Source organism: Bos indicus x Bos taurus, chromosome 21 (assembly GCF_003369695.1).
Source record: "Bos indicus x Bos taurus breed Angus x Brahman F1 hybrid chromosome 21, Bos_hybrid_MaternalHap_v2.0, whole genome shotgun sequence".
In the NCBI taxonomy this organism is placed as follows: Eukaryota; Metazoa; Chordata; class Mammalia; order Artiodactyla; family Bovidae; genus Bos; species Bos indicus x Bos taurus.
Window position 1 is genome coordinate 20,699,499 of NC_040096.1, and position 27,328 is coordinate 20,726,826.

Genomic DNA, 27,328 nt, shown 5'->3' on the forward strand with positions numbered 1-27,328 from the left:
CGGCCAAGCGGAGTGCCCCTCGACCTTTTTTTTTTTTTTCAGTTCCCACTGCAAGTGTGCTGCTCCATCTGCGTCTGCCTTACTTTTCTGAGTTTAGAGTTTGTGCCCATGTGCAAGAGCTGGTGAGGCACACAATTGTAACAGCAGGGCATTTAAGAAGCTATGCCTCCCAACAGCAGCTCAGTGGGGCCCTGGAACCACCAGGTGCTGGAACCACCTTCCTCTCATCCCATCTCAGGGGCAGGAGCTAAAACTCACAGGGGACGGTCTTGCACAGCGCCCCCTGCTGGTAAGTTAGTGCCCTTCACTCATTCCTCCAGACTCCTGTGACTGGCGGGCAAGCATTGTGATGAGGCCGGTGGATGCCCGTGGGAAGGGAATCTGGTACCTTAACAACCTAGTGGCTTTCAGGCTGCTTGAGGACAGGAATTAAATCTCATATTTAAATACATGCTTCTTGCCTTTAACTGAAGTCCTATGTTAGGTAAGGCTCTGTGTTCTGGACTGCTCATTCTTGAATCTTACTTAACTCTCCCTTCAGATTAACTGTGAACACTCATAAATAATAAACACTTAAAATACGTGTCTTTATATATGTACCATCCTATGGGGTGTTCATAAGTAAATCAATTATAATGTGTTTTCATGGGAAACAAATGAAAATTATATCTATAATCTCACCATAACTAACTCTATTTCTTCATCCTCCCATTCTTCGATCTATGTGTACAGTTTTTGAGTGCAGTCATAGGGTGTATATCTATGGTGACTTAATTTAAACAATTTTATATTCACTAACATAAAGATGCATAGTCATTTAATCTTTTTAAAGAGCCACCTTGCTGTGATTACCCTGTTATAGTTTATTTAACCATTCCTCTTTGTAATCATTTAGGTTGTTTAAAGTTTTTCAGCGTTTTAAATAACGAAGCTATGAATATTTTTACATAGAATCTTTTTCTTCTCTTTAATGACTTCTTGGGAGTAAATTTCCAGGAGTAGAATTTTGGAGTCAGCATTTCTTATGCATGTTTATACATATTGTCAGATTGTCCTCCAGCAAGGTGGTTCTGGTTTATTCTGCCCTTGGTGGCATGTAAGGGCAGGTAGGGAAGCGTGAGCGGGTTTGCCTGCTCTGTGCCTGGCTGGGGGCTCCCCATCTGCCCCTCCTCGGTATGCACTCCCACCTAAAGACACTCACTTTACAGACTCTCTTCTGTACAGCAGGTTGTTTAGTGGCTTGAAGATATAGGTGAAACCCCAGATTTATACATAAGACAGGAACATGGGACCCTGATGCTGGGAAAGATTGAGGGCAGGAGCAGAAGAGGGGGTGACAGAGGATGAGAGGGCTGCATCACTGACTCAAGGAACGTGAGCAAACTCCGGGAGATAGTGAAGGACAGGGAAGCCTGGCGTGCGGTAGTTCATGGGGTCACAGCGTTGGACACGACTTTGCGACTGAACAACAGGCACGTGGGCAATAGTGAGTAAGCAGGAGACAGGTATGGGGCCAAAAGACAGAAACAGAATCTAATAAAAATGAAAACAGTGGGGAATGATGATAGGTCTGGGACTTCCCTAGTGGTCCAGCGGTTAATACTTCACCCTCCAATGCAGGGGGTGCAGTTTCAGTCCCTGGTCACGGAACCAAGATCCTACATGCCTTGCAGCCAAAAAGCCAAAACATAAAACAGAAACAATATTATAACAAATTCAATAAAGACTTTAAAACTGGACCACATAAAAAAAAAATCTTAAAAAAAAATAAGGTCCTGTACTTGGATATACAAATTCATCTTCACAAGTAGAGAATGGGGAGGTGTGGCTTGCTTGGCCACAGGATCTGGGATGGGAGCATGAAGTGCTAAAAGCATAAAGTGCCAAGAATTCAAGAAATACTAGCGAAAACACTGATCACGTGCCCGACACAGGGAAACATCCATTTCCCATGGACAGAATCCCTCCCACCTCAGCAGTAGCCCTCGAGGAGGTTAGTAAAACTGTGATGGAAAGACTGAAGCACAGAGAGGCTAGGTAATTCAGGCAGAGAGATAGAGCCAGTAAGTAAAACAGGCAAGATGAGAGCCTGGATCTGGCCGCCCCAGCCTCCAGAATCCTCGAAGAGCTGGGTGTGTGTGGTCCAGGCCCCTGCCCCACAGCGTGCTGAGCCATAGGGACAGGGGATTGGATTAGGGGGCATTCACACCCATATCCGGAAGTCTAGTGGCTAAAGGAGAAGAGAAGAGTTGCTCACTGTGGAATGTGGTCACAGAGCAGCCACCCCGGCCCTGCCACTGGCTGGCTGTGTGTCCTTGAGTTTGCTTAAACTCAGTTCCAGGTTCTTCATTGGCAAAGTGAAGACTACAATTTTACAATTAAATGTGGGTTACTAAGGACTTAGCCGGCAATTGAGTGCCTAACGTATAGTAACAGCTTATTAAATGTTCGACTTACTCAGATACTTGAAGATCCATTAATGCTAGTGAGAGATTAGCAGTGTTCTGTGTGGCCAAGATAAATAAGTTCTCCAGGGGCAGATGGGAGTATCAGTAATAATTACAGTACAGTATGATGAGTGAACCAGTAGAGAGGTCTGGTGGGCACACCACCGCAGTGCAGGGAAACCAGCCTCTTTCTCTGTAGTCAAGGAGTCATTCGTGGAAGGAAGTGTTCTCCCAGAAAAAGCATTTGAAGTGGCTCCTCAAGGTGAGGATGGGGGATTTCCTTGGTGGGTCACTGGTTCAGACTCCATGCTTCCAATGCAGGGGGCCCAGGTTCAATCCCTGGTCAGGGAACTGGATCCCACGTTCCGTGACTAAAGACCTGGCACAGCCAAATAAATAAATTTTTTTAAAAAATGGTGAGGATGGTTGGAGCTCATAAATAGAGGGAAGAGCTGTAGGGGAAACAGTAGTACAGCTGCTTTTACGAGCATTTCACACCTAGGCTGGCCATCAGAAAGGAAGAGCCTGGGATTAGATAAGCCCATGTAGGGCCAACTCAGCCCCCACATTTTTCATAGACATTTAACTGTTTCCTCCTTTGTTGTTGTCACCGTTTGCTTCCTCAGAATTTTAGAAGTAAATTCCTATAGTGTATTATATTTTAGTAGTATTTCAGAAAGACAGGTGACCTAGAAGATATGGATGATTTTTCTAGCTGTGCTGTTTATCAGTACATCTTTGTTTATCTTGTTTATCAGTACATCTTTGTTTATCTTGTTTATCAGTACATCTTTGGCCTATTCAGATGCATTGGTTTAACCATCAGTTAATAAGGTCAAACAAATGTGACCTTAGGTCAAAAATCCCGAACTCCAGTGCTTTGTTGAAATCCAAACAAAAACATCTCTGGTAGCCTTGAGAAAGTATTAGTGCTTCCATAAGCACTGTTCATTCCAGGAGATGGTGGAGGACAGGAGGCCTGGTGTGCTACACTCCATGGGGTGGCAAAGTATCAGACACAACTTAGCGACTGAATGACAAAGTGCTATTGATGTGACTTTAGCTTTTCTCTGGTGGCTCAGATGGTAAAGAATCTGCCTGCGGTGGAGGAGATCCAGGTTTGATCCCTGGGTCGGGAAGATCCCTTAGAGAGGGGAATGGCAAAACCCTTCTCCAGTATTCTTGCCTAAAGAATTCCATGAACAGAGCCTGGCGGACTACAGTCCATGCGGTCACATAGAGCTGGACACGAATAAGCAGGGAGTCTTAACCACTGGACCACCAGGAAAATCCCTCTACACCTAATATTATTCATTTTTAATTACTGTTGCTCTGTGATATCACTTAATTTCTGATAAGATTCACCCTGACTCATCACTTCTTCAGTGTGTACTTTAGACTTTCCTGCTTGTTTATTTTTTTCCATTGAACTTTAGAATTATTTTGTCAAGTTCTGTGTTGAATTTCTGTACCAGTCAAGATGAACTAGATTATGCTGTGGAAACAATCCCCAAATCTCAGTGGTTTAAAAACAAAGATTTATTTCTTCCTCAGACAACAAATCCATCCTGGGTTGGCTGAGGGGTTCTGTGTCCCATCCCCATCCTCACTCAATGACCCAGGTTCACCAAGCAGCTTCCAGCTAGAGTGGTACCCATAGAAGTCACAACTGATTGGCCAAAGAATATCACATGGTCATGCCTAACTTCACTTGGGTTGGGGAGGTGCATTGCTCCCAGAGAGGGAAAGTAGATTTTGGTGAATTCTAGAAGGAAATGGCAACCCACTCCAGTGTTCTTGCCTGGAGAATCCCATGGACGGAGAAGCCTGGTAGGCTGCAGTCCATGGGGTCACACAGAGTCGGACACGACTGAAACAACTTAGCAGCAGCAGCAGCAGCACTGTATTACAATTTTTTTTTAAAGGCTTTTTGATATGGACCACTTTTTTAAGTCTTTCTTGAATTTGTTACAATATCGCTTCTGTTTTCTGTTTTGTTTTTTTGGCCATGAGGCTCATGGGTTCCCAGCTCCCCAACCAGGGATCAAACCCACACCCTCTGCACTGGAAGCGTGGAGTCTTAACCACTGGACCACCAGGGAAGCCCCTGTATCACAGTTTTGGAATAGGAATTTTATTGTATAAATTAACTTGGAGAAGTTTGTTGTCATAGTACTTTCTCATCCAGGCATATGGGACTTCCCTTGAAGTCTTTCTTTATTTTTCCCATAAAGAACTTCTGGCTCTTAGTGTATGTAGGTCCATGGTTATCAAGATTAGAATTCCCCTGGGGACCTTCTAAAAGATACCAGCGCCAGGGGCCAGGCCCTAAGAATGCCCGGCGCCCCCAGGGTGGAGAGCCATAGACGTAGCTCTTTCACAGTTTGTTTCCTCTTCAGCTTTTCCTTTCAACTTTTCATTATACGATTGTTCAAACTATAGAAAAGCAGAGAGCATAGTAAAATGAACTCAGGATAAACCCATCACTCAGTCTCAACAATTTGTCAGCTTTGGGCCGATCTTATTCCATCTATAAACCATCCTTTCCTGTGTCCCCCTTCACTGATTATTTTGGAGCAAATCCCAGGCAGCCTATCGTGTCATCTGTGACTGTTTCAGGGTGTGATGCTAAGGTACACGTACTCTTTGTTTTAGTCTGCTAGGGCTACCAAAACAAAATACCACAGTCTGGTGGCTTAAACCACAGAAATGTATTTCCTCGTAGTTCTGAAGGCTAGAAGTCCAAGTTCAAGATGCTGGCAGGTTTGCCAAGGCTTCTCTCCTTGGTTTAGAGATGGTTCTCTCTCTGTCCACATCTCTGTCTGTATCCTAATCTCTTCTTATCAGGATACCAGTCAGATTGAATTGGGCTCCCCAAGTGGCGCTAGGGGTAAAGAATCCACCTGCCAGTGCAGGAGATGCAAGAGACTCTGGTTTGATCCCTGCATCAGGAAGATCCGCTGGAGGAGGAAATAGCAACCCACCCCAGTATTCTTGCCTGGAAAATTCTATGGACAGAGGAGCCTGGCGGGCTACAGTCCATGGGGTCACAAAGAGCTGGACACGACTGAGCAACTGAACCACTGCTACCACCGTGTTGGGTTGGGGCTCACCCAAAAGACCCCATTTTTACTTGACTACCTCTCTCCAGAAGCTCTGTCTCCAAACAGACATTCTGAGGTCCTGGGGCCTAGGACTTCTATATAGGAATTTGAGGGGAACACAACTCAGTCCCTACCATAAACATAAACCATCATCACACCTGAAACGTAGTCCTTCACAGCCGTTCAGTTTCCCCAGCTGACTTCTTTGTTTTTGTTTTTCCTTTTTAATTATAATTTGCTCAATTCAGGATCAGAATCGGGTCCCATATAGTGCAGCTGGCTGAAAGCTTCCTTAAACCTCTTTGAAATCTCCTTCCCTCCACTGGTATTTGGCTTCCACTCACGTCAGCCTCCTCCATGTGGGGTGACTGGATGTGACGTGAAGGAGGCGCCTGATCTGAGACGTGCCACAGCCCACCCAGAACATACGTGGGCACCAGGCACTGGCCCGAGGGCCCCACTGACCTCAGGCTGCCCACGTCCTGTGTGGAAGGCCCTTCCCTAGCCCTCACCGGGTTGCTCCTTGTCATTCAGGCCTCCACCAAGATGGCACCTTCCTGGAGAGCCCTTCCGAGACTGCCCTCGACCCCATTCTCATCTAATCCCCCTCTTTACGTCCGCCAAGGCACTTGTGATTTGGTGAGACCGTGTACTTGTCTACTGTTTGTTTCCTGTCTCTCCTCCCCAGTCCCCCTCCACAAGCACCAGAGGTCTTTGTTCTCCTGCTGTGGCTCCCCGGAGTCTCTGCTTGGCCCCTAGAAAGTGCTCACTAGGTCCGTATTGCCTGAGTGAGGGCTGAGGGGAGGAATGTGAAATGATGGTTTTTCTGGACGGAAGGTGGCGTGCAGACGGGCACGTCTCAAACAGGTGTGTCTTGTGGTTGTGTGACCTGCCCTTGTGCAAACCGTGTCACTCTGGAGCAGATAGCAGGCCTTCCTGTCACGGAGATCCCCTTCTGGCCTTTCGAAATTGAGTTCAACCAGAGGCAAACTAAAGAGGGCATTAACAAGAAGCCCTTCTTCTTTGTTTCCTGTGTCCCACCCACCTCAGATCTCTCTGAGAAAACTGCAAAAAGCCTTTTCCTGCTTACCTACCAGCTTTGTTCTAAACCACATAAGCACTAGTCCCTTGTTATTGGGCATCCTTGCTGATGTGATTAGAAACTGTTGGCCCTAGATCTCTCTTGAACAGAATTTCCTAAATGGATATCCGTATGTTCTTGTGACTTAGAATCACAGGAATCCTTCCTGCTGCCTTTGAAACATAAATTCATTAAAGGAAAATCCCGCATGAAGCAGTTACCATTTATCTCGCATTGACAGTGCCAGGCACGCGCTGAGCATCCACGGGTGTTACTTCCCTTCATCCTCCTGATGCCTCGGAGGTTGGCATTAGTTTCCCCACTTGCCAGGCTAAAGGAAGTAAAGTACCTTGCCTGGGGTCACACAAGCAGAACGTGGCAGGACCCGCCTTCAAACTGTGTGGTTCTTAACCCCAGCTCAGTGCCGCCTCTGTCACAGTGTTCATTTCCTATTTGAGATACTGCTTATTAGATACAGTAAGGGGCTTCCCAGGTGGCTCAGACGGTAAAGAATCTGCCTGCAATTCAGGAGACAAGGAACTCTACTCAGTAGTCTGTAATGACCTATATGGGAACAGAATCTAAAAAGGAGTGGATATATGTGTATATGTATAACTCATTCACCTTGCTGTATAGCAGAAACTAACACAACATGGTAAATCAGTAATACTCCAATAAAAATTAAAAAAAAAAGTTGAGTAACTTGCTCCAGATCACAAAACTGATGAATGGGTGACCCAAGTTTCCCACTCAAGCAGTCTAGTCCTGGAGTCCATGCCTTTTTTTTTTTTTTTTTTAAGCTTTATGCTTCATTATGTATTTGGGTTTTGTTTTTTTTTTAATATTTTTTGTTTGTTTGTTACAACATTGCTTCTGTTTTATGTTTTGATTTTTTCGCCACAAGGCACGTGGGATCTTAGCTCCTCAACCAGGAAACTGCACCCCCTGCACTGAACATTGAAAGACAAAGTCTTAACTACAGGATGGCCAGGGAAGTCCCTTGGAGTTCATGATTTTGAACAACAAGCTAAACAGCCTTTTTAAAAAAAAAATTTTTTTTTTTTGTTCATTTATTTCATTTTTGGCTGCATCAGGTCTTAGTTGTAGCATGTGGGCTCTTCCTTGCAGCCTACGGGCTTCTCTCTAGTTGTGGCGCTCAGATTCCTGAGCGAGAGGGCTCAGTTGCTCCATGGCGTGTGGGATCTAAGTTCCCCGACCAGGGATCGAACCTGCGTTCCCTGCATTGGAAGGCGGATTCTTAATCACTGGACCACTGGACCATCAGGGAAGTCCCCACACAGCCTTTCTGTGTAAGGAACTACATCCTGTCGATACTTCTAAGGAGGAAGGAAATAGTTCCCAGTCGGATATATATCAGATATAAAGCAAAAGAACAGCGACAGCTTCTCAGAGTCACAGAAATAGGCCCGGTGGGTTTGGGCTCCATTTTTTTTTTTTTTAATCTCACATCCTACAGACATTCATGAGGCCAGACCCCAAGACGAGAATACAGGTGGTAGCCAAAGCCCCCTGCTTTCCTGAAGCACCCCGTCTAGTGAGGAACAGCTCAGCGTCGGGGGAAGAGGTCGGGAGACAGTCCCAGTCAGGCTGCACTTGTTGGCTGGGCTTTTCCAAAAAGAACATTTACCAAACCGCATCTTTTTTCAAGACAGGAGCCAGATTTCCGTGTTTAATTTTCATAGTATGTTCATCTCCTGCACCTAGTGGATCACTCAGAGAGAGATGCTCAGGAGAGGCCTGCGGAAGAAGGCAGTGTTTCAGAGTCCAGCAGATGGGAGTCTGCATTCCCCAGCTGGGGAGGTCAGCAGTAATGTGAAGGCACACAGCGTGGGGTCCAGCAAATACCACTGCATGGCCATGTTACTGCCTTTTTCCATCTTCACTCTATGTGTGTTCTGTGAGCCCACGTAGACGAGCAAAGGTGGAAGTTCACTGGAATCGTTAAAAGGCCTCACTTCTAGGTCAGCTGACTGCCTGTGAACAAGGGCCAATTTGTGAAGCTGTGCTTACGGAGCATAAATTTCTGTTTTGAATTTGGTCTGAATTCTGACTCTTTACATGTGGGGATGGCAAGACCCCGGTGGTTATTTTGAAGGATGCAGTGCTTGCTCTCCAGTGGCGTGCACTTCAGAATTGGCTCCTTGCCAGATCTGGTGGGCCAGGGCTGAGGATGGGGCGGAGGGGGGGTGGTGGTGCATGTGGGGGTCACACACCTCCATGTTACTGGCTTGTTTTATATTTTATAGTACATGCAGTGCGCACTTGGTAAGCCGCTTCAGTCATTTCCAGCTCTTTGTGACCCTATGGACTATAGCCTGCCAGGCTCCTCTGTCCATGGGATTCTTAGGCAAGAATACTGGAGTGGGTTGCCATTTCCTTTCCCAGGGGATCTTCCCGCCTCAGGGATTGAGCCCGAGTCTCCTGTGTCTCCTGCATTGGCAGGTGGGTTCTTTATTGCTAACTCCACCTGGGAAGCCCCAATTGTAGTATATGTTTATTTAGCTATATTTTAACTTTCTAACGGAGAAGGCAATGGCACCCCACTCCAGCACTCTTGCCTGGAAAATCCCATGGACGGAGGAGCCTGGTAGGCTGCAGTCCATGGGGTCGCTAGGAGTCGGACATGACTGAGCGACTTCACTTTCACTTTTCACTTTCATGCACTGGAGAAGGAAATGGCACCCCACTCCAGTATTCTTGCCTGGAGAATCCCAGGGATGGGGGAGCCTACTGGGCTGCCGTCTGTGGGGTCGCACAGAGTCGGACACGGCTGAAGTGACTTAGCATAACTTTCTAAAATTTATTTTCATTCTTTAAAAATAATTCACCATCCCTTGCCTCAGAATAGTTCATAGATTTTTTTTTAACCAGCAGAATTTCCCTTTAGAAGAATTAAATTCAATGACATTATCTGATCTGACCAAAGACAAAATGTGAGGCCATTAGGATGAGTAGTAGAATCCACAGGGGTAAAATTTATCCATCTTTTTAATTTCTTATTTAAATAGGATTCTTTCCTGGATCAGACTGGGTCCACAACCCTGTCATCTGAATAAGATCAATGAATAACACGTGAAAATCAAGGAACACCTAGAAGTCGTGAATATTTTTTGAAGTGTATTTATCATACAGAGCCTAGTCTTTAATTGGAACACAGCAGTCGTGGACATGTGGGCTTGCTCTTTATTGACTCAACTAATTTTCTAACCTGGACAGTGTTTGGAATATAAGTAATTTTGTCAGCGACACTGCAAGGGACCAGTAAATTCAGAAAGTATTCTGCTCCATCTTTCTGTCTTGGGCAGAAGGCCGTATCCCAACAGTCCAGTGTTCATATTCAGAGCAGAGTACAGCTGGGTCAAGTCTACCAGCCAAGGAAACTGAAAACCAAAATAATCCAGTTGTGGTTATTCTGACCTCCATTTCTAAGACTGACCCTCGAAATGTTATGACCAGAAACAGCCAAGCAACAAAGGATCCATGAGTTTGATCTTGATTAGAGAAAAAAAAATTGGGATTTTTTTTTTAAAACAGCCTTTTCTATATCATATGAAAAGAATCAAAATAATAACCTGGCATTAGCCCCTATAAGTGACCAAATCTTTTAGAATCATGAACCTCCTAAGAACTTATGACCGAACACCAACCTAGGATATTTTGGCGTTGAAAATGGTCTCAAACTATTTACATTGCCTTTTCCTGTGAGTTTTAACAGTGAAGTGGGCTCTTCCCTTATTTCTAAACACTTGGCTTTCTTGCATTAGCATCAAGGTGAGCAGAGGTGCCTAAAATCACAGCATCTTTTTTATTGCTTGGAGGGGGAGCTCATTAATGTCCATTTGGGTTTAATACTGGAATTGTTTGTGTATTTAAAACTATCTTTTGTAATCTCAATGTAAGATCAAAAAGCTGTGCCTTACTTAGAGTACAGTATTTCCATCTTAGAAGGGAGGGAGGCCCTGTACCTAGGGTGACTGTATAATTTAGCATCCCAACCAGGTCACTTTTGAGAGTGAAAGAGAACTTTCCTCATCACTGCATCAGAATAACAGACAAACTCTGAGGTCTCTCTCAGGCAAACCCTGCTATACGGCAAGCTGTAGAGATCACCCATGATCCAATACATCTTGCCACAAAGACTTGCAGATCTGTGATTTCCTGTTACACTTTAAAATTTTTATTGATTTGTCTATTCATTTTTGACTGTGCTAGGTCTTTGTTAGTGCACTCAGTCTTTCTCTAGTTGCAGTGAGCAGGGGCTACTCTTCACTGTGGTACAGGGGCTTAGTTGTCCTGGGGCATGTGGGATTTTCCAGAACCAGGGATTGAACCCATGTTCCCTGCATTGGCAGGCGAACTCTTAACCACTGGACCACCAGAGAAGCCTGCAGATAGTTTTAAAAAACTTCTACTTTTCCATAAGTTTCTCCTACCTACCATTTTAATTGCTGCAGACTGTTCTCAATCGTATTCATGATTCCAGATGATAACCAGAGCTGTTTTGCCTGTGCAACAATTGTGTATAATAATTGCAGGAGGATGCCATGGGGTGGGAGGGCGGTGAAGAGAGACGGAGGATGAGGAAGTGAAGGCAGTGAATTTGCAGAAAGTCAAGCATCTCAGTAAAACATCTGACAAGACCATCTGCTGAGAGGACTCGAGCATCAAGAGAGTTCCCAGGGAGGGGCCAGAGTTTGGGATGTGTTCGGGGGCATCCCATTTGCACTTTCAGGATGAGATCTAAATATTTAACCTTCAGCTGGAAGAGGGCCGTATTCAGCACCCTGCACCCAAGGAAACAAAGCCAAGAGTACTCATGCGTGAAAATCTTTGTTTCAGAGATAAAGACAAGGCCAATTAACATGGTGGGCCAAAAGGGCTCTCGCTTTATTTCTACAGCTGTTTTCTTCCCCGGGTGACTCAGCTTGGCAGTAGCTTGCCCACAGCTCGAAGAAATGACTCACACACCTTCACTAGGAAAATGCTGGGGACTGCGAGGCTCCTAGCTGCCTGCCAGCCGAGCCATGTTGTTGGCTAACCAGATCATACTCGGGGTTAAATTTAGGGGGAAGGCTATTTAGGTTCTTTCCCCCAATCCCCTGTACAGTCACACTGGGTGTTACTGTGTGGTCTCATTCCAAATGATTCAGACTTCCTCCCTGCCCAGTTCATTGTGGCACACCCACTATGTGCCTAGCACGGAGCTCACAGATGACTCAGCGTCTCCATCCACAAAGAACACCAAGTCTCTGGTTCTTGTATTCCAGCCCACTGAGTCATGTCAGTGCCATTTTGGGGGCATGTGGCTTTGAAATAGTAGCATTCAGACTGTCTTAGCCTTGTCTCTGGTTAGGGGTGGGAGGTATAAGAAAAGGGTCTCCCCTGTCCTCCACAGTTGGCCTTTCAAAGATGGGCCTGTGGTACTCAGTCTCTTTAAGGCCAGGGTGGGAGTGGTAGTGGTAGTCGCTCAGTTGTGTCTGACTCTGTGACCCCACAGACTGTAGCCTGCCAGGATCCTCTGTCCATGGGATTCTCCAGGCAAAAATTCTGAAGTGGGTGGCCATGCCCTCCTCCAGGGGATCTTCCTAACCCAGAGATCAAACCTGGGTTTCCTGCATTGCAGGCAGATTCTTTACAATTGAGCTACAGGGAAGTCCTAAGGCCAGAGTACTGTCTCATATTTCATTGTGTCTTAAAATTGCGGCAAGATTAGAGACCTCAATCTTGTTTCTGGTGCTAATCCCTTAAGGATTAAATATGTAGAACCGCATTAAATTAATTCCTAGTATTAAAAAACAGATTGCGTAGCTCTTAATATCAGGTTAGCCGAAAAGTTCGATCAAGTTTTTCTATAAGCTGTTACGGAAAAACCCAAACGAACTTTCCGGCCAGCCCAGTAAACGCACCCAGGAGGGGGTTCCCAGACACTGAGGAACTGAGGGTGTTTGGTAACTGACATCGGGTGGAGATCTTGGGAGGACCCAGCATCTACCCAAACGCTGATCCTGGAGGCAGGCAGACACCATGTCTTCGCCTTTCCCTTGCCTGGGAGAGACAGCAGCCCCACACAAGCACCCAGCAGCTTGTCCAGGGTTACACAGGCCTGGCCTTTTATCCACATCAGAAGTGCTTGGATTGAATTAACTTGCAGCTCCTAAAGCACCCACACAATTAGCTGTAACTGCTCCTCAGAATCCGCCTGCTGATGCAGGAGACTTAGGTTTGATCCCTGGGCCAGGAAGATCCCCTGGAGAAGGAAATGGCAACCCACTCCAGTATTCTTGCCTGGGAAATGCCATGGACAGAGAAGCCTGCCAGGCTACAATCTATAGGGTCATAAAACAGTCGGACACAACTGAGCGACTAAACAACAGTATTTCATTTAGCATAATGTCCTCAAGGTTTGTCTTTGTCACAACATGTGTCATGATTTCCTTACTTTTTAAGACTGAATAATATTCCACCAAATACATGTCAACATCTGGTTTATTCATTCATCTGTTGATGGACACTTTTGTTGCTTCCACCTTTTGGCTGTTGTGAATAAAGCTGTCATGAACATGGGTGTCCTTAAATGATATTTTAAAAAGAAAAAAGAACTAACACAATACCCTGTCTAAGCCCTTTACCTATATCATCTTACTTAGTCCTGACTTCACCAGCTTCTCAAGGGGCCACCAGCTGATATCATCCCTCCCGGGCACACTGGGCCCAAGTGCCCTCTCCATTCAGAAGTCTCCTCTGTGTTTCTGAATGGGTCTGCCTCCCTTGACACCTGTCTCTACGTCACCAAGAACATTTTACCTTAATCCCACAGAACATGTTGGCCATCCCTCTGGACTGAAGTTTGTCTTTCCTTCTCCCCGCTGGCAAGGCGATCCTGTAAACAACATCCACTTGGTACTTTTCTTAACACCATGAATCACTGTACACGTGGGTATAGCATCTTGTTTTGTAGCCTAAGATGCTGATCCCTAAGAGTATTGCTCTTGTTTTTGTTTTCCTCTGTGTGCGAACCGAGGCGCTCAGGCACACCTTGAATATATGTTTTGATTTCAGTGAGTATGGGAGGGGCTTCTCAGCTCCCGCCTCTGAAGGAGGAAGGCACATGCGTTTGGTAAATGGCCCCTTCCCTCATGGGCGCTACTTATGCTGTGTTTCCTCACACTGAGGGGCCTCTGGGAGCTTCTCTTGCTGGTCAGTTGCTAAGTCATGTTCGACTCTTTGCGGCCCCATGAACTGCAGCACACCAGGCTTCCCTGTCCTTTACTATCTTCCTGGAGCTTGCTCAAACTCGTGTCCATTGAGTCTATGATGCCATCCAACCATCTCATCCTCTGTCGCCCCCTTCTCCTCTTGCTCTCCATCTTTCCCAGCATCAGGGTCTTTTCCAATGAGTCAGCTCTTTGCATCAGGTATGCAAAGTGTTAGAGCTTCAGCTTCAGCATCAGTCCTTCCAATGAATATTCAGGGCTGATTTCCTCTAGGATTGACTGGTTTGATCTCCTTGTTGTCCAAGGGACTCTCAAGAGTCTCCTCCAGCACCACAGTTCAGAAACATCAATTTTTGGCACTCAGCCTTCTCTGCAGGTAGCCAAAGAGAAGTCTGGCTTCTCTCTCTACACACACACCGAAATACCTGCCATCCCTCAGCATCCTCAGGGAACTGGTTCCGGGACCCTCTTGGACACCAAAATCCACGGATGCTCAAGCTCCTTATATAAAATGGCATAGTATTTCCATAAAACCTAGGCACATCCTCCTGTGTACTTTAAAATAGTGGTTCCCAACCTTTTTGTCACCAGGGACCGGTTTCGTGGAAGACAGTTTTTCCATGGACCAAGGTGGGGGATGGTTTGGGGATGATTCAAGCGCTTTACATTTATTATGCACTTTATTTCTGTTATTATTATATCAGCTCCACCTCAGATCATCAGGCATTCGGTCCCAGAGGTTGGGGACCCCTGCTTTAAAACATTTCTAGGTTACTTATAATACCTGATAATACCACGTAAATGCTATGTAAATAGTTGCTTATGTACGGCCAGTTTAAGTTTTGATTTTTAGAACTCTGGAATTTTTTTCCCAAATATTTTCGATCTGTGTTTGGTTGAATCTGCAGGTGTAGAACCCACAAATACAGAGGATGGGCTGTATACTTACATTTCTGTCTGTCTCTCTCTCTTAATGCCTTGGCACCCACTTAAGTAACCCTCCCAGCTCACATTTTCTCCAAACTTTGTTGCATCTGAAATGACCAAGTTCTCTTACCTCTCTGTCCACAGGCTGCACCTGGGAATTTGGAGCCATGGTAAACTACATCAAGAAGACATATCCCCTGACCCAGCTGGTGGTCGTGGGCTTCAGCTTGGGCGGTAACATCGTGTGTAAATACTTGGGGGAGACCCAGGCCAACCAAGAAAAGGTTCTGTGCTGCGTCAGCGTGTGCCAGGGCTACAGCGCACTGAGGTGAGTGATCCTGGCCACGTGCTCCCACTTCCTGCTGCCACTGGTCCTCCAGTTAGCTTTCATTTATTGAGATGTCCCCAGCACACCAGACACTGGCCCGTGAAGACCTGGGGAAATGCTAGGGCAGACTAAGCAGAAGTGTCTGGGTCTTGATTTTACCTTGCTTTGCTTCCACATCATATACTGGAGTGGTCCTGTCAGACCCCTTCAACCTGGGATATGCAGCTGTATTTTGGGGGTCAGATCTGTAATGGAGTAAGCCAAAGCCCCGCCCCTTTAATAGCTGCTGTTTCCCTTTGGAGTCTCTGAGATTACTTAAATTCTTCATGCTCCAGGAGTTTTGTAGAACTGTGGGTTTATGAAAACACAGGAGACTTGGCAAAGCAGGGTCTGAGAGCTGGACCACCGTATGACCCCAACCCCTCCTACCTGCCAAAGAGTTGAGTCTCGGATGGCATCTGAAGGGATCTGTAGAAACTGTTTAATCTGTGCCCTCACCGTCAAATAGTCATCTCTCTCAGCATCCCAAGATCACACATAAGAGACGACCTTCTGGGTAGAGGTTTACCTCCCGGCTAGCCCCCCGACAACAGAAACCTGCAGGATGAGTCCTAGGGGGACACTTGTCTGCTCTGACCTCCCTGCCCAGATCAGTGTTGTCCTCGACCACTCCAGAGTCACCACGCACACACATTCACACATATACACACACACCCATACACACCCATACACATACACACTCACAAACATGCACGTTCATATATATACACCTATACACGTACACACATACACACACACACATACACCCATACACATACACACTCACACACACACACACCCCCATACACATACACACATACACATTCATGTACACACACCCATACACATACACACTCACAAACATGCACATTCATATATACATACCCATACACGTACACACATACGCACTCATACACACTCACACACAAACACACTCATATACACACACATCTCTTCAGATTCTTTAAATGCATTCATATTTTTTCCTGTACTCACTCCTTGTGATAATGTCTTTTGTGTTATAAATGGTTAATGAAGAAATCTAAAATCACACACACAAAAAATAAAAAACAAACTCCCTGCCCTGATTGATCCAGTCTAATACCACAGTCCTTGTAGACAATCCTTACTTTCTGCCTCACCTGTATGTCTTGGTGTCGTTTAAACCTATTTTGTCATTTCTAATGGATAAGGGGCTATGTTATTTCTAAAAATATCTATTACTGGAATTTGAAATCAACAAATCCAAAGGGCAAATGCAGGCTCAGAATTCAGCCTCTGCCCAAGCCTTAAAGCTTGGCCAAAATGGGGAGTTTAAATGTACCCCAAAATAGACAGGAAATACTTCCCTGCTGGAGCCTTTCCTGAGTTCCAGGGCTGAAGCCTGGGTCCCAGTTGTTCTCACCTGCAGTACGGGGGTGACAATAATTGGAAACTACCCTGTGACGCCATGGTGAGGGTCAAATGAGTTCATGAGAATGAACTACTTGGAACAGTGCCAGGCACGTAGAAAGTTGTCAGTAACTACCAATTATCATCATTATGCATTGTCAAATGAGAAGTGGGCTACATCAGTGGATCGTAGCATCACAAAGACCAATCTAGAGAACTAGTGACTGCCACACTTAGTTAAGAATCACTTGGAGGATCATGATAAAAATAAATTCATTTTCTCGGGCCCCAGCCCCGGAGATCCTGATTTGTGAGTCTGGGGCATGGGGCCAGGAATCTGCTTTTGGACGCATTTCACAGGTGACTCCTGAGGTGTTAGCCGTGTTTAGCAGTCACTGGGCCCAGGGACCTCAAGGGTCTCTCCAGCTCTAGTGTTGCAGGCTAGGTTATTCTCCTCATTCTCCTGTTGGGAATCCTCCCCTTCAATTCCCCTCTACACTCTGGTTTGAATCAGAACACGTTCCTTTGTGTTGACTTGGCTAGAAATACTCAACTCCTGATTCTCAGCCATGATGTAACCAGAGTTACCCAAAGCCCCATCCTTGCCAGTACCTGGGATCTTAGAGCAAAGAGCAGAGGGCACGCCCCAGGATCCCGGGTAAATCAACTCTTGTCTGATTAGCGGTCCAGTTTTTTGGCCAGGCTTCTAGTGTCTGTAAAAATCAGAGTCCCTTCCTAAACCAAGCGCTGTCAAGTGACTAGAACACTGACTTCGTGTTCAGAGAGCACTGGGTTTGACAGGAACGAGAATGTAGGACAAGTTTGTTTTCCCTGTTTTTTAACGCGCAGAATCGTCAATTAACAGCCTTGTTTCATTTTGCTGCAACAGCGCCATCTGCTGTTGGCCAAGCCCATGACTTGCACAATTGAGGATCCCAGGTATGGGTTTAAGCTAGGAAGCTAACCAACATCTGTGAGGTGCTCTATGCACTTTGCAGACGTGGTCCACACCACTTCTCTTTGAGGCCTCAGAGATCTTTATATTCATAATCATTGTCACATCAGTTGTCTGCAAATAGAAGAGAAACAGGCAACTTTATCCTCTGGAGCAAAGAGATCCAGGCTAAGATCCTACACCCTACGCACAGGAAAACTGGAGGCAGATCAGAGACACGGTCGTCTTATGTGTGCTGGGGCCGCTCACGGCTCAGGTCCCCTCAACGTTTCAATGAGATCTACTCGCCAGGAGACAGTGCCTTACTTTCAACCAGTGTAACCTTTTTTTTCCTGCCGAGGCTTGAGGGCAGTGAGCCTTTTCCGCACTGGAATGATGGCAGCCATGCTTCCTTTACACGGAGGTGAAGCGGGGAGGGCCCATCTGCCGCTGCAGGGGCCACACAGGAGTTCATGCTTCTGGTAAATCCCTCCCCTAGTTGAGTCTCCAGAACCGCTGGTCAGTGATCCGTCCTCTCCCTCTGGCTTCTCATCCCGTAACGCACCTCCCCACTAGCCACAGCCAGTTCTAGGCTCAGAAGCCAGCCCCCGCTTGCTGTAGTTAGCAGAGTCTAGCTGCTGCTAAACTAGCTCACGCTTGATGAGGTGCTGAACCAGCAAAGGAGGGTGACAGATGTCCCCAGACTACACTGTATCCAGCAGACTTAACTCGTTCCCTCAGCACAAACAGCTGCCAACTAGCCCTGGAAATGTGTGTGTTCAGACTCAGCCTAAATCTCTAGTTTAATTAATCATTTAATGGTGTTAAGAAGACATGCTGCGTGCTCTGTCATTCAGTCATGTCCGACTCTTTGCGACTCCATGGACTGTAGCCCGCCAAGTTCCTCTGTCCATGGGATTTTCCAGGCAAGGATACTGGATTAGGTTGCCATTTCCTTCTCCAGGGGATATTCCTGACCCTGGGATCGAACCCACGTCTCTTATGTCTCCTGCATTGGCAGGCAGATTCTTTACCACTGAGCCACCTGGGAAACCCCTGATTAGAAATTGGGGCATCTTGAAAGAACTTTATTGGTTGAGATAGGTAGATATATGGATGGGTAAAGCACTTCTTACCTGAGCCATCTGCTTCCCAGGCTGACATTCTATTTATCCTCATGAGATGTATGCCCTGGAGCCTGCCCATCCCCCAGACCTCTTCAGCTGAGGCCAGAATTCAGACCCATTCTTAACATCACCGGTTGGCCAGCTCTCCACTCACTACATGCACCCCTGTCTGCCGAATTTCACCTGCTAGCAGAAGCAATGAAAACACCACCAAGGCTCCCAGGGCGACCTCTGTCAGGCCTGAGATGGAACATACCTCACCCATAGAACAGTCTTGGTGTGTACATTGCTTCTCTAATTCAACCTCCTAATTTGACAGATAAGGACACTGAGGCTTGGAGAGGTGAAGTGGCTTCCACAGAGTTTGGTGAACCACCCAGTGGGGTCAGATGGGCCATAGTTCCAAGTCTCTGTGCTAACTCATGCCCCCCGGGAGGCCTGGACATCTTGTTAGACCATCCCATCACCAGCCCCATTCCCTGGAGCCTGGTTCTGCCTCCTCCCTTCTCTCACTGCAGAAACATGGCATATAAATTGGAGCTTGGCTTCAGTGGGAGCTGCAGTTCCCAGTGAGGTTCTTGTTGGGCTGTGTGTACAGTGGTTCCAGACCACTGCTGATCTTTCCTCAACCCTAAGATATAGTTGATGAGTTTCATGGTTAATGGTTAAAACTGACTTTAATCTTCAGCTCTCCTCCTCAGGGTAGATAATTTTCAGGAGGTCACAATCCAGAAGATTTTCTATTTTCTGTCTTCTTCTCTTTCTCCTTCTTCATTATTATGGAAAATTTTAGATACATACAAAATAAAAGCAATGGGGTATTGGACCCCTGTATATCCACTACCAGCTTCAAACGTGCTTAACTTTTGGCTACTCTTATTTCCTCTGCACCTCATTCACACATCACTCCCCTATAAGGTGGATTATTTTGAAGCAAATCCAAGACGTTATGTCATATCATTTGTAAATATTTCATTTGGTAGCACTAAAAAGACTCTAAGAACTTTTTATTTTTAATTAGAGTGTAATTGCTTTACAAGGTTGCCGGGGTCCAGCCCCAGCAGGATCCAGGGGTACCCTCAGGATGATGGCATAGGCGAAAGGATAGCAAAGCAAAGAGAACAAAGGCTTGACCTTCCTTGATTAACACAGAAAGCCAATAAAGCTCCTGTGTTCCAAGGAGTCATCCTGAAAGAAGAACAGAGAGAGAAAAGGAGGGAAAAGGAAAAAAATAACAACACAGGGAGACCAAGCTTCGGTGAGTGAGGCCCGTAACTTTATTTTCAAAAGGAACTTTTATAGCTTGACTTGTACATAGAAGGAAATGAAAGATGCAAAGTCATTCAGAGTCAGCCCAAACATTACATCTGTTTTGTCTTTATCAAAACCAGGATTTTTCTGCATACCTTTCCCATAAACAATGTTGTGTACATTATCTTCTGGCCTTGGAGGCCTGTGGACATTTTATGACCCTTTTTTGATAAAGGCTGCTCAACCAGAAAACTTATTTTCCCTTAAAGTGTTTCTTCTTTATTTCTCCCAGCCTCAGAAAGTACTAAACAGAGTTACATTCTCACGGAGCAAAGGTACAGTGGGTCACAACAAAGAAAGAACCAATTAGCTCAAAGGTCTGATGTGGCTAATTCCAAGGCTGCTACTTGTTTTTCTTACATTCCAACTATGTTAACTAATGCACTCCCAAGTGCACAATGGATAAGGGATATGGGCACTTGGCAGCAAGCATTGGCCCAATAATGAAGCCCTTTACCAGTACTATCTATTCTAGTAATTTTTCATCCCTTAAAGGACTCTATGCTCATTAGGACTTTCAGAATGTTTTGGCTTCCCGTGCCTTTCAAGGTTGGGGAGTTATGAACAATCATGTGTGTTAATTGCAAGAGTATGGATAAACCTGTCAGGCAAGCTAGAAAGCCATCAGAGGGGTTTGAATTGAAACACTCCTATCATGCCCATTAACTAAAGCCCTAGGTTGATTTTTTCCAGAGAAAGGTGGTCGGGGATAGCCCCCTGTTAATGTCAGAAGAGTTGGTGAAAGGCACAAAATAGTAAGACAGACAGATTCTGGTTTTGGGGTGGATGCTCGAGCAGATTCAGGGGGTCCCTTGAGGCCTGACCCGCCTTTGCCTGTCAGGCTCTCTCCGCATGGCCTTTGTCATGGGTGGGATCTCCCGTGGTGGCTCCCGGCACAAGATTGTGTTGGTTTCTGCCATACAACTAAACCTGAGTCAGTCACAAGTGTACCAACGTCCCTTCCCTCTTGAACCTCCCTCCTACCGCCCCTCTAGGTTGTCACAGAGCACCGAATTGAGCTCCCTGGCAGCTTCCCACTAGCTATCCGTTTTACACATGATAATGTATGTTTCAGTGCTACTCTCTCAATCCGTCCCACCCCTCTTCTTCCCTGCTGGGTCCACAAATCTGGTTCCTATGTCTTCGTCTCTTGTTTCTGTCTTGCAAATAGGTTCATCAGCACCATTTTTCTAGATTCCATATATATGCATTAGTGTACAATATTTGTTTTTCTCTTTAAGAATGTTTTCTTAAACATAATCACAATATCATCATCACACCAAAAGATTATTAACTCTGAATATTAATATCATCCTGTCTGTAGTCAGTGTTCAGATTTCCTTGATTGTCTCACAGAAGTTTTTTAACAGTTTCTTTGAATCAGAATTCCCATTATGTCCACGCACGGCATCTATTGATTTGTCTCTTCAATTTCTTTTAGTCTATAGGTTCCCCTCTCTTTTATTTCTTCTCAGTTTGTTGTTGGTGCTGGTATTGAAGAAGGTCTTTTTTTAAAGAGATGAAATGAATGGGTTTTTTTTTAGTAATACATTGATCTCGATTATGCTTTATTAAAGTAATATAAAATTAAGTTCAGTCCCTTAATTTTATACTCAAAGGTGATAAAAGACATCCCTTAAATATATTGAATGATAAACCAAAGATACAAGAATCACTGTTGGCCAGTGTTGACTGAGTGAAGCATTGGTCCCAGCGTCCTTATCCCCGTCCCTCCTTGAGCCCCAGGCCCCCGTGAGTCCCCAGAGCCTTTCAGTGAATGGTTTCTTGGGTTGGGATGAGATGGTTGGGTGGCATCACCAACTCGATGGACATGAGTTTGAGCAAGCACCAGGAGTTAGTTACGGACAGGGAAGCCTGGCGTGCTGTAGTACAGGGAGTTGCAAAGAGTTGGACACAACTGAGTGACTGAACTGAACTGAACTGAACTGAACCTCTGGGGTTATTCAACTAAGAAACCCACAGAACTGAAGCGTCTTCTCATAGCCCAGGTTTATGATCAGAGCCCCCTCCCTTCCCTACGTCTGTTGTCCCTCTAATATGAAGGTAATACTAACAAAAGCAGTTGGAAGGTCAGCAAAGGGAGAAATGGATGAGGGCAAAACTACTTCTTCATTTCTAGACTATTGACTTTCTGAGGAAGGGGCTGTTTGGGTCCAACATCAGAGAAGAAGGACCCACCCTGGCAGCAGGGTGCAATTCACAGACTGGGTGACACCCTTCTGTGACACCCTCACAGACCAAGAAGCAGGTGCCCACAGCCCTGCCTTAGCTGGGGTCCTGCCTAAGGTGATCTGGCCCATCCTTTCTACTCATGAAGTGTTTGAGGAGCCGCCTCCAGCCCCCCATGGATTTATGGAATGACCTTTTGACTTTTGAAAGCAATGTTAGTCTTCACCGTACACTTTAGCCTGTGTTTTATGAGCATGTCACAGGCCGTTAAACCCACCAACTCTTTCCCTTTTAACTTCCCACTAGCTCTTATTTTTTAACTGTGATGTTATGGGAAATGTTTGCTATGCCAGAACTGAAGTGTGACAGCTTTTGGGAAATAACTTTTATAACTCCCTGGGTTTATATATATATACATATATATATATGTGTGTGTGTGTGTGTGTGTGTGTGTATATATTTGAAAATGTTTTATTTGTATTTCTTTGATTATATTTTTCATTTTCATCAAAGCTTTTGTAAATTGTTTTGATCATGCCACTGCCAATATTTTTGCTTTCATTATTTAAATTTATTCATTTTTAATTGGAGGACAATTGCTTTACGACATTGTGTTGGCTTCTGCCATACATCTACCTGATCCTTGTTTTTTGTTTTTGTTTTTTTAATACCTATGAACCACCCTTTCTCTCAGGAGTCCTCTCTCTGGCCATCTGAGAAATGAGACCATTGTGGGCATAGTGATACCCAGATTCATTCCCAGGGTGGAATCAGGCCTTGAGACTCAGAAATCTGCAGAATGGAGGTCAGCAAGGACGCCATGGCAGCTGTGTTTGGGTTCACACCCAAGGGAAGAAAGCAAAGAGTGGAGAGGGCTGAATGGCAGCCTGGGAGTCACCACCCTGGTATTTGTTCACCTGACATGTGGGCAGGGAAATCTGGCCGCAGAGGTGAGCAGAGGAGGCTGGCCCTGCGGTCTCCTCCCGCCGCACAGGGTGGTGATCCGAGCAGGGACGCTTGAGCCACGCCAGCCTGGGTCACACTCAGCCATACCTGACCTCTGTGGTGGGACCTCTCTGAGTCCCTGGTCTCCTGATCTGGAAGTGGGGATATTACATGTCTAGCGACCCCCCTGGTGAAGGAAATGGAAACCCACTCCAGTATTCTTGCCTGGAGAATGCTGTGGACTGAGGAGCCTGGTGGGCTACAGTCCATAGGGTCACACAGAGTCGGACACAACTGAAGTGACTTAGCATGCATGCATGCATTGGAGAAGGAAATGACAACCCACTCCAGTATTCTTGCCCGGAGAATCCCAGGGATGGAGGAGCCTGGTGGGCTGCCGTCTATGGGGTCCCACAGAGTCGGACACAACTGAAGTGACAGCAGCAGCAGCAGCAGTGCTTTATAATTTAAAAAGTTTCAAGTGCCATTTGCAGAGATGTGGATGGACCTAGAGACTGTCATACAGACTGAAGTAAGTCAGAAAGAGAAAAACAAATATCGTAGAATATCACCTATTCGTAGAAATAGAGATACAGATGTAGAGAACCAAACTTATAGACACCAAAAGAGGAAGGGGCAATGGGAGGAATTGGGAGATTGGAATTGACACATATACACTACTATGCATAAAACAGGTAACTAATGAGACCCTACTCTAACAGCACAGGAAACTCTACTCGATGCTCTTGTGGTGACCTAAATGTGAAGGAAATCTAAAAAAGTGTGTGTATATATGTACATACAGCTGATTCACCTTGTTGTACTGCATAAACTAACACAGCATTGTAAAGCAACTATACTCAGTAAAGATTTTAAAAGTTTCACACACATGATTTCGTATAATCCCATAATAACCCTTCCACCCATATTGCCCATTCCCCTTCCCTCTCCCCACTGATAACCACTAGTTTATTCTGAGTCTGCTTCTTTTTAGTTTTATCTAGTTTGTTGTATTTCTTACATATTCCGCACAAAAGTGATAAAATGAAGCGTTTTTAGGTTTTGCCACACACTTATCTTCTCCACACACCCCGTCCCTATGCACGGTCCTGTTATTAAGCCAGAAAAACTTGCTTGCAGGGTAGAAAGCCAAGGAGAGAAACCCTTCAAATGACAATCGAAGCAGGTCCTGTGACAAAGACCTAAGAGTCAGAAGAGGGGGTCAGGAGTGTCGCCGGCAAAGCCCGTGGCCCCAGAGACCTTTCGGGCAGGGGCCTCTCATTGAGCATTGTTCACTCACTTAGTGCTCGGGTGGCTCTCTGCCCTTAGTCTGAGGACCACGTGTTCAAGCCCAGGTTCCCACCGAGGGAGCCAGCCCCCTCCAGTGGCAGGAGCTCTGCCTCCTGCCCCCGCAGCCTCAGCCTCTCCACTCCAGGACGGACCCCCGCTTCTCACCCTTCCCTTGTGGCTCTTCCAGGGCCCAGGAGACCTTCATGCAGTGGGACCAGTGCCGGCGCTTCTACAACTTCCTCATGGCCGACAACATGAAGAAGATCATTCTCTCGCACCGGTGAGGCACCTTCCCCTCCCTCAGGAGACAGACAGTACCTTTGTTTTTTTTTTTTTTTTGGCTGCAGCAGGTCTTCGTTGCAGCCTGCAGGATCTTTAGTTGCAGCATTTGGGATCTAGTTCCCTAACCAGGGAATCGAACCCCAGAGCCCCTGCTTTGGGAACATGGAGTCTTAGCTACTGGACCACCAGGGAAGTCAGTGCCTTTCTGAGCTTATTTCACTAAATGCCAAAATTCCTCTTTCTCTAGGATAAAAAAGAAGAAGAAGAAGAAGGCAGGGTTGGTGCAGATTCTCTGCTGACTGCTTTGTGATTTGGTTAGAAACAAATTTGTCCCAAGCTCCCAAATTAACCATGGAAGCTATACTGCTTCCATATTTTTCAAAAAATTCAAGAAGGAAGAGAAACCATTTCCACACCATTCTTTCCCAAATGAGGGCCATCCTGGGGCTTCTCTGATGGTCCAGTGGTTAAGCCATCAAGCTTCCAACGCTGGGGACACAAGTTCAATCCCTGGTCGGGGAACTAAGATTCCACATGCAGCCCCCCAAATTTTTTTAATTTTTAATTTTAAAAAAGCAAAGTTAATTATTAAACAAAAAAATGAGGGCCATCCTGAGGGTGGCTTGTCACTGTAGAGGAATGTTTCTCTTTAGGAGGCTTTTGTGCTTGGGGGAACCCAGAATCGTTCTCTGCTAGCTCTTGGGGTTCTGATCAAGCAGCAGTGGGACGGGGATCCCACCACTGGCGCCAAGCATGGTGTCCACACTCTCCACACCCTGCCTGCCCATCTCATGCTCAGAGTGCTTTGGTGCGTTAGCCCCTAACAAGTGCTGAGAGCAGCCCCTGGCTGGCAGTAGCACTCAAGGAATATTAGTGATGATTTCATCACTGTGACTGTCCTTGGCCGAATGGGTTCTCCCCCTTCCCCCACATGCCTCCCTCCCCCTCCAGCTGGAGCGGGCCACTCAGAGACCCCCGTGCCCCCTGGCCTCTCCCGACCCTCTTCCCATCACCTCTGCTTGTCCAAACCCAGCGCACGCCTTTTAGGTCCATCTCTGATCTCCACCTCCGTGAAGCCGGCTCCTTCCCACTAGTTGTTTTTCTGTTGTTTCTCCCCGAGTGTGAATCCTGCATCCATGAACCAAACAGGAAAGCACGGGAGGGCTCGGGCATGTTTTGATTCACTCAGAGCCTGGTACACAAATGGGCACTCAAAGAGGTACCCAAAGCGGGGTTCTGAGGCCATCCTAGGAAAAGCAATCTGGTCTGAATGATCAGTTTCTTATTCTCTTTTTCTCAGCAGTTAAAAGAAAATGTTGTACTGTCCAGCCAGCCAGGCACCCCACTGGGCTTCCTGTGGGTGGGGTTCCTATGGCGTCAGGGCTGGCGTGGTGCTCACAGGCCCCTGGGCAGCCAGGCAGCCGGGTGCGTCCCCAGGCTGTGGTGCTGGGCGGGTGGAGACCTTTGGAGACGAACGTGCCCCAGGCTGGCCTTCCGCTCAGCTCGTGGTGTGTGAGCATCAGTTGTGTGCCGGGCTCCGAGTCGGGTGTGGCTCAGCTGAGGTTTGGATGGATCCAGGGGTTTGCTGAAGATACGCAAGGGGTGAAAGCAGCCCATCAGACCCCAAGTCCAGGCCTCCGTCTGGCTTTCCACACCTCTGGGGTGGACAGTGAGCTCCTCCCAGGGAACGTTTGTTTTGCTGCTGGGCTCAGTCTTGCCATTAATTAATGAGTCCAGAAAGGCCATCATGTAATTCTTAACAAATTGGGAGAGTCCTTTGAATGTGCTCTCAGTGTATTTAAATGTTTTTTTTTAAACTTACCACAGAAAGTCAAACATCTCGAAATTTTCAGGACTCTTCATTAGAATTTTTTGTTTTCCCCACCAGCATCATCTTTCCTTTCTTAAAATTTTTTTCTAGTTTTATCGGGACACACTTTAAATTGGGAATTCTATCCTTTAAGTATATGATCTTCCTAATTCTCTTTTGAAAAAAAAAAAAAATTTTTTTTTTTTTTTTTTTAAGAAGTTGGTTCCTTTCCTTTGGAAGAGGTGGTGACTGGCTACCAGAACATTTAGTTTCTATAATGAATTTTTCCCACTGTGGGGCCAAACCTCAAAACAAACTTCGTCAGTCTTCCTTGAGCTGTGTGAGGGACAGCTTTCGCTGGCAATGGACATCTAAATGTATTCACTATGACCTCTGGCTTTACGCTCACCCTCTCTAGATGGATCATTTTCTTAACTAGAAATGATTAGTCTTCCGATATGTTGTTGTTGTTCAGTCGCTAAGTCATGTCATACTCTCTGCACCTCATGGACTGCAGCACGCCAGGCTCCCCTGTCCTCCACTTTGGAGTATACGTTAGCTTTTTATATAAAAAATAAACTGTGAGATGAATGTTTGATGGGGAAAATTTTTTAATGTTTATTTTTGTTTACTTATTTGGCTGCACTGGGTTTTAGTTGTGGCATGCAGGATCTTCTCATTTTGGCCTGTGGGATCTAATTCCCTGACCTGGGATCGAATCTGGGCCCCTGCCACTGGGAGCATGGAGTCTTAGCCACTTAGCTAACATATTGGAAAGTGGTTGATTTGCCCAAGTGCTGAATGGGTTAATCATTATCTTCCTTGTGAAGTGGCACGAAGAGCTCACAAAGGGAAAAAGGTTCTGCCGAAGAGAGCAGTGGCAATA

General features: G+C 46.0%; 1 protein-coding gene across 1 annotated transcript in view; it reads left to right on the plus strand.

Annotated features, from left to right (window-relative positions):
• The window catches only part of ABHD2 (abhydrolase domain containing 2), a 114,146-nt gene that overhangs the window by 74,128 nt on the left and 12,690 nt on the right, over positions 1-27,328 (plus strand). The window contains exons 6-7 of the mRNA XM_027521700.1: positions 14,939-15,122; positions 24,538-24,630. Coding sequence (XP_027377501.1) covers positions 14,939-15,122; positions 24,538-24,630 — 277 coding nt within the window. The remainder of the gene's footprint in view (positions 1-14,938; positions 15,123-24,537; positions 24,631-27,328) is intronic.